We start from the raw sequence: 8,205 nt of genomic DNA, 5'->3' as shown, positions 1-8,205 counted from the left end.
AGCAGATTTCACCCTTTCAGTTGAAGGGGTGAAGTCTTCTGCATGCCCATGTCAATCCACATCAGAATCCACACCAATAGGGGTGGATTTTGACACAAATTTGATACAGAAAATCTGCACCACTTCTGCTGGGTGTGAACATACCCATAACATGTAAAATGGTGTTCAAAGGTGCCCCCACCCGAAATGGGTAAATAGGCTTGATACAGAATAATGGGGTACAGAGTTTGTGTGTTTCTTGGTTAGCGTTCACTTTATACATCGGTTTGTTTGCTGTTGTCGTCATCTAAGCCATTGCTTTTCCCTTTTGCATGTTGTCGATGAGTTGGAAGATTTAGAGACAGTGGGGGTTTGCTTTGGTACCAAGACTTCAAGAGTTTGTTGACTTGCTCATGGTCAGTGATCCCATGAAGGTGGTCTTCCTCCTCCTCTTCCTCCTCTGTCTTCTTCATCATGTGAGCGACCTTCATCTCATTCTGCATGCTTTGGAAGAAATGGAGAATGCACTTGTGGGCAAAGTCTCTTGCATGTTCACAGCAAGTCTCATCAAAGATCTTCTGCTCAATGTCAATGTAGTTACTCCAGTAGCGAGTTTGAAGAAAAGATGTTTGATCAAAGCAGGGCTTGAGGGTTCGGGCGAGGAATGCCAAGATAATAAGGCACAGCAGGATACTCCATCCTAAGGCCTAGATCGAAGATATAATGAAATATACTATGAAACATATTGTGGGGTATATAGATAGAAGAACTTAAAATTTTTAAGCAGAATCCTGGGACTAAGTATTTGTTGATGGCCTACTCTTCATTCCTGAGGTTCCAAGGATCCGTCAACCACGAGTTGGGTCCAGGATTACAAAAGAAGTCTACTTTCTTCTAGAAACAGCGCCACACCTGTCCATGGATTGTGTCTGGTATTGCAGCTCAACTCAATTGAAGTGAATTGGGCTTATCTTCAATACCACATACATCCCATGGCAGGGCTAGCACCTTTTTAAGCAAGAGTGGCCATCAAATCCTGTATAACCCCTTTAACTGTACTCCCTGGATAGAGAATAATTTACCTGTGACCAGCATTTCAAGTATCTTGAAACCGCTTTTCTTGAAGTGTTATTCCTGATCATGATGTCCTCCTTACAAGGCACCTTGTAGAGTAGGGTTAGAAATTCTGGTGAAGTGTAATTTGCGAAGCCTGGGAATTTGTCTGGGTCCACGGAGCCACTAAATGCACAAACGAAACAACTTCCATCCAAGAGTGAAGTCAGAATCCAGACCACTGGTGCGACCATGGCACGTGTGAAGACCGATGTACACATGTACCTGCAAGTACAAAATAGGTTGTAGGACATATTTTACACATGAAGACATTTGGCAACATTTTTATGAACTGTGGCGTGAAATAACATTGACTTGTCATTCGCCATGTTAGGCCGCCTGCACACAACCGGGTCAGATTCCGCATGCGGGATCCTGCAGCGGAATCTGACCCTCTGCCTAGCCGATGACCCAGCAGACCTGGCCCGATTTTTCTTTATTCTGTACTGCGGATGTGCCAGCTGTGGTGCCGGCACACATGCGCATTACACATTATGCCGCGCCATCACTAGGCAATGACGTGGATCCTGCGACCTTTCTGCAATGATGATTGCGGAAGGGCCGCGGGTTGGACGGCTTCCGTTGAATGGAATCGGCCCAGAAATAGAGCATGCTGTGTTTTTGTTTTTTTTTCTGCAAGGGGGAAAAAAAATCGCAATCGATTTCTGCTCATGGGCAGGAAAAACCCCTTTTCGATAGCATGCTGTGGCAGGTATTTGCTGCGGAATCTGGAGGCAGATGCCCACTCCGGATTCTGCAATGCAAATCTGCCCGTGTGCAGGCGGCCTTACCATATGATCTACAAGGTGGTTGCATGATTACATCTATACTGTCTTATAAAATACATAGTATCTTGCCATAAACGTCATTAAAGAAACTCATTTGTGAGCATCATGAATCAATTGATGGTTGTCCTAGTAAACCATCTGAGGCTACTTGTGAAAAAATCAAGACAAGCTCTTTTGGGGCCAAGGACAGGGGTTTCAAGATGCACCCCCTTTTGTTCCCTAGCGTTAAGCATGACATTGTAAGGGGGGTACAGATTCTTGTTTGAACATGTTTTTTTAATTACTTTTGTTGTTCTGTGATATATTACTGTACTGTTGTCTTAAAGGGGTGGAAATCAGAACCGGATCAGTTTTTGCAGGCCTGGCCTGAACTCATTATTGGAAAGCCAGAGAAGTTCTCAGCCCAATAACAAAGTCCTCTTGCAACTGCGGCTAGTTGGACAGCCTTTTAGGGCACAGCTCTCAGTCCTCAGTAAGGCCGGGCTCACATGAGCGTAATTTCATTACTACACACGCATAATACACAATGAATGTAGTCAATGATGGTACACTGATTTTTATTTCTTCATTTGAACGTGCGTATATGCGATACATATAATACGGGTGTAAGAAGGAATGCAGCATGTTCTATTTTACTGCGCATTACTTGCGATAAAGCCCTATGGGCGTGTATGAAAATGCTGCACATATGCAATTTAATTGCCTATCTGTGGCATTTTATGTGAATATTACTAGGAAACAAAACAAGTAAGGTAAAAAAAAAAGAAACCAGGAAGCCAGTGCAGGACGGCGTACGTGAGATATGTTGTCATGCACAGGCATACGCGATCACAATTGCGGTGATTGCAGCTTCACATGCCGGTAAAACGCTGCATTTTATACGCAGCATACGCTCATGTGAGCCTGCCGTAATAGAGACTGTACACAGAAATTCAAAAGGCAAGCTTTATAGGCCTACTCTTCCTACCCTGCTTGTAGCAACAACTTTAACAAGCCGAACACATATAATTCAACTTTAGATGGAACATCAAGTCTTGTTCTTCACCAGATGTAAGATGCCTCCTAGCTGCTTGAGCCTTTCTTCAGGATGTAAAGCATTAATAATAGAGATGAGCGAACGTACTCGTTTCGAGTAATTACTCGATCGAGCACCACGATTTTCGAGTACTTCAGTACTAGGGTGAACAGATTCGGGGGGGGTGGCGTGGCGGCGCGGGGGGTAGCAGCGGGGAACAGGGGGGAGCCCTCTCTCTCTCCCTCTCCCCCCCACTCCCCGCTGCAACCCCCCACTCACCCATGGCGCCCCCCGAATCTTTTCGCCCGAGTACGGAAGTACTCGAAAATCGCGGTATTCGGGCGAAAAAGGGGCGTGGCCGAGTATGCTCGCTCATCTCTAATTAATAACATTTGGCTCATATATCATTCCTGGAAAAGAATTGTTAATAGTTGTGGAATTGCAGTGTACCACCAGTAAATGCCAGTGGACATAATATAATTACTTAACCTGAATTCTGCAGCCATATCCTTTATTTGACTATACAGATCCAGCAAACATTAACTTGACATTTAGTGGTTTATGATAAATTGCCTTGATATAAACATTTAAAGCATTCTAGTACTGGCGATGCACCAGTCCTATAACAATTGCTACATCTGTATCTTAAGTATTGTTGCTATTTAGTAGAACATCGAAACACTGAAACAATTCTACATGCAAGTAAACATGAACACTTACTTCACAATGGCCAGGTCTTTCTTCCTTCTGCCCGCTGGTCTCATCCACTCTTCTATCATCATAACCGATTGTCTGTTCACTATAAGACCACAGAGAAAAAGGGCGATTGGAGGCACAAACATAATCCCCATCCCATATATCATATTGTATTTGGGGAGGCACGGACAATTGAAATCTAGTGAGTTGTAGATTTTAACACTGGCCAGGGCTAAAATTCCACAGATTCCATTCATCACTGATTCCGAGTTGGACTGGAAGTACTGAAATATCATCTTAAACCGATCCATGGTGCTTCGATTTGTTCTCTATTCCAAAGCAATGTATAGGGACTCTGTAAACTCGCAGCTCTATAGGTTATATAGTTACAGGTGTGTTTAGTGCCTGGATGTGAGGATGTATCCTCCTGGGGTGAAGCTTGAGTGAATGTTCTCGTAGGGTGTGATGTGGGCTGCGGAGGCTGTGCCGGGCTTGTGTAGGGAAATGAGCTAGTCAAATGTTTGCTTTTATGAATATCTTATTGTCGGATCCTGATTGAAAGAGACACATGAGAATACTAACCCAATAAGAAACGATCTGACTAAAGAGATATACAGTCCAGCAGCTAGTTTATCAATAGTTTTTATTTATCCGTTTGTACATATAATTACATTTTATGTTGAATGAATGTTTTATCTGTAGCTAACATCTGTGTTAAATGCTCTTCTATACAAAAGACAGGACTGTTTCACTCTGCCTACCTGCTGCACCCTCTGTTATGGGGGTAAGTCATGACGCATGTAATTGGATAAGCTAATGTACCTTTTTTCCCCAAAATTTAAAACTTATCCTGAAAATAAGACCCAGCATGATTTTTCAAGATTTTTGAGGGTGCTCAAAATATAAGGCCTACTCCAAAAATAAAGCTCTAGTTAGGGCTCCTTCACACTGGCAAAGAAAATCAGGCGATTTTCTCGCGATGCGAGTGAAAGCGCATGATTATAAAACCAATGATTGTCCACAGTTTCATGCTCATTTGTGATGTTTTTACTCCTGCGATGCTGCATGAAAAAAAAAATCACAGCATTTACTTTTTTGAGATATCACCCATTGTAGTCAATGAGGACGGCGGTAGTAGTGCCGCCCCTATTTAAAACAATGGGAGAACATTGCGATCCCCTGCTGGGGCTGTGACAGCTGCAGCAGGGGATTCCTTCAGCCCCATGCGAGGCTGTCGCATCCAGGGCTCTCCAGATGTTTTCAATGAGGCCTGCAGCAGTAGCACCAGCCCCATTGAAAACAGTGGGAGAACTTCGCGATCTCCTGCTACAGCTGTGACAGCCGTGGCGAGGATAAAGGGAACCCAGCAGGGATGCCAGGCTGTTTCCATGTAAAAACACCTCGACTCCAGGGGTTTTCAAATTGGGTGCCCTTGTGGACAAGCCAGTGGGTCCAGAACAAATGGGTAAAGAAGGACAAAGCCCTTTCATCCAATTTGAAGGAACAAAAAGCTTTCAGGTCCCTCTTCAAGACCATGGTGCGTTCAAAACAATCTCTCCCTAGATTTCCTTACTTCTTTTCTTTAGTTGCTGCAAAATAGTTTTTAAAAAGGACTAAAGCTGAACAACACTTAAAGTTCAGTTTACAGCTCTTAATGCTCATCTGTAAGGGAAATTCTCCAACAACCATATGGTAAAGACTTTCTCAGAGGTAGACTGCAGCTACATGGGACTTGGTTGTGATGTTGTCAGCACTCTCCAAACACCAGTTTGAACCAATAGAAAATTCTTTATTAAGGCTGTTAACCTTCAAAACATCATAGTAATCACCATAAAAAGCAAGTGTGGGAACGGCCTAATGCGTTATTTACCCCACACGGTATGACGAATACCAGAATTGCGCTTTTTTTGGTCACCCCGTCTCCAAGAAAAAAATGTAATAAAAATCGATCAAAAAGTTGTATGTACTCCAAAATGGTACCGATTAGAGATGAGCGAGCATACTCGATAAGGCAAACTACTCGAGCGAGTAGTGCCTTATTCGAGTACCTGCCCGCTCGTCTCTAAAGATTCGGCTGCCGTCATGGGTGAGCGGTGAGTTGCGGCGGTGAGCAGGGGGGAGCGGCTGGGAGAGAGTGAGAGAGAAATCTCGCCTCCGTTCCTCCCCGCTCTCCCCCACCGCTCCCCGCCCCCTGCCGACACCCGAATCTTTAGAGACGAGCGGGCAGGTACTCAAATAAGGCACTACTCGCTCGAGTAGTTTGCCTTATCGAGTACACTCGCTCATCTCTAGTACCAATACAAACTACAGGATGTCCCGCAAAAAAATGAGCCCTTGCACAACTATGTCGACGGAAAATAATTTAAAAAAATTAAATATCTTTGAAAAAAAATAAAAGTAGTACAGCAAAAAAAGAAAAACTATATAAATTTGGTATCGTAGTAATCGTACTGACCCATAGAATATAATTCTCATGTCATTTTTGTAGAAGTCTGTACGCCGTCGAAAACAAGACGCACCCAAAGATGACGGAATTTTATTTTTTTTCCATTTCACTCCACTTTTTAAAAAGTTTTTCAGTGCATTATATGGTTCATTAAACAGTACCATTGAAAGATACAACTTGTTCCGCAAAAAAACTAGCCTTTTGACATCTACGTTGATGGATAAATAAAAGAGTTATTATTTTTTAAAAGGGGTAAGGAAAACCCGATAATGGAAGAAAAAAAAGGCCCGCGTCCTTAAGGGGTTAAAATATATAAACAGTAAATATAAGTGACTCTACCAAAGTCCCTGAATCTAAAGTCGCTAATCTCAAGTCACACACTTAAGAAACAGCACACTTTAGAAGACAGTCACTCAGCTCGCACACTCACTCATGTTTGCTTTATATAGCTTTTATCTATAGCACTCCTGCTCCTCCTCTGTTTTTGAATTAATGTGTAGATGTGCCTTTTGTGATTTTTTTTTTTTGTAAAGTAGAACATTACAGTTAAAGCTACTGATGTATGAAATGACAAGTTTTAAAACCAGGACCACTTACATGCATTGGGCTATCATGTTGAAGCTCGTTTTCACAGGACTGTAGCACACTCTTGTAATATAATAGTCTTGCATTTATAGGTGTCATCCGTCAACAGCAAATAGAAGGGATAATTTCATTATTTTCCATCATATGAGTGGTTTCACATCAGAGTTAGAAATATCAGAAACACCATTCCAAAATTGGGCAGCTGGGTGAAAAATGGGTCGACCCCATTACAGTCAATGGGGTCCGCCCTGCACTGTTCAGTTCCAACCAGAGACGGAACCGTTTGGCCATCGGGGATTCCCCTTTCTTTCCGAACGTAACAGGAAAGCTCAAGTGTGAAACCAGCCTAAGCTGGCACCATAACGGACTGATGCCATAATCTGAATAGGATAGTAAGTACCAGCAGAAAAGGAGGTCACCCAGGCCTAAAGTACACATACAAGTGACTCAAGGACAAGTGCCCAGGTAACCTATTGCCAGTCTCATGAAGATGCAATCACTAGAGCAGCGGCATAATACAATTCATTAGTTTGTTGATGCACTAACTTTGAAGTAATGTGTGTACACAGCTGTGCAATGATGCTTGACTAACACAGAGAAAAAGGTATGAAAACCATGGCACACAATGTCATTGGCATGTGTCTGTATGGGAGGTATATAATGGGCATACTGTGTATTTAATGGTCTGCTAAATCATGCAATGACGCATTATAATCACCCCAAGATTATTCACAGGAGCAGCCTTGATCTTTGTGAAAAAAAGTATACTGATAATGGTTCTGCCATACATTGATCTGAGTGGGTTTTATTATCTTCTATGAAAGCTTTACCGAAGGATTACATGACTGCTGTATGATTGGTGTAACACATAATGTCTGTCATTTTCCCCAAGGAATAATTATGGAACTTCCAGGCCATTCTCACACATGCTCTTTTTAACACGATTACCGCAGCGTTTTGTAGGTAGCTCACAACACTTGGCATACGCCGAGGAGCTGGGAGGGTAAAGCTGTCACTTATTACAGTGCCACTTACCAGACTCCTCCCCAGAGAGACACATGCAGCTTTGGCAAGAGTATCCCAGGGCCTCTTCCGGACACCCCATACATTTCTGTCCACAACCTGTCCCTTCCATACATCTCTGTCTACAACCTGTCCCCTCCATACATCTCTGTCCGCAACCTGTCCCCTCCATACATCTCTGGCTACAACCAATCCTCTCCATACATCTCTGTCCACAACCTGTCCCCTCCATACATCTCTGGCTACAACCAATCCCCTCCATACATCTCTGTCTACAACCTGTCCCCTCCATACATCTCAGTCCACAACCTGTCCCCTCCATACATCTCTGTCTACAACCAATCCCCTCCATACATCTCTGTCAACAGCCTGTCCCCTCCAAACATCTCTGTCGACAACCTGTCCCCTCCATATATATCTGTCCATAACCTGTCCCCTCTATACATCTCTGTCTATAAATTGTCCCCTCCATACATCTCTGTCTACAACCAATCCCCTCCATACATCTCTGTCTACAACCTGCCCCCTCCAAACATCTCTGTCCACAACCTGTCCCCTCC

At 43.3% G+C, this 8,205-nt stretch overlaps 1 protein-coding gene across 1 annotated transcript; it reads right to left on the bottom strand.

Annotated features, from left to right (window-relative positions):
* Positions 1-254: 254 nt before the first annotated feature.
* CALHM3 (calcium homeostasis modulator 3) lies at positions 255-3,902 on the bottom strand. Its single transcript, XM_066601658.1, has 3 exons — positions 3,616-3,902; positions 1,062-1,317; positions 255-686 (listed from the first exon to the last, which is right to left on the bottom strand). The coding sequence occupies exons 1-3, from the start codon at positions 3,900-3,902 to the stop codon at positions 255-257; spliced, it is 975 nt and encodes a 324-aa protein (XP_066457755.1).
* Positions 3,903-8,205: the final 4,303 nt, after the last annotated feature.

Source organism: Eleutherodactylus coqui, chromosome 4 (assembly GCF_035609145.1).
Source record: "Eleutherodactylus coqui strain aEleCoq1 chromosome 4, aEleCoq1.hap1, whole genome shotgun sequence".
In the NCBI taxonomy this organism is placed as follows: domain Eukaryota; kingdom Metazoa; phylum Chordata; class Amphibia; order Anura; family Eleutherodactylidae; genus Eleutherodactylus; species Eleutherodactylus coqui.
This window is presented reverse-complemented; position numbering and strand designations above follow the sequence as displayed.

Coding starts and splice junctions, on each gene's coding strand:
- CALHM3 (XM_066601658.1), bottom strand. CDS start 3,902: ATGGATCGGTTTAAGATGATATTTCAGTACTTCCAGTCCAACTCGGAA. Junction 1,318..3,615: donor AAAGACCTGGCCATTGTGAA/GTAAGTGTTCAT, acceptor TTGTACTTGCAG/GTACATGTGTACATCGGTCT. Junction 687..1,061: donor ACTTGAAATGCTGGTCACAG/GTAAATTATTCT, acceptor TCTTCGATCTAG/GCCTTAGGATGGAGTATCCT.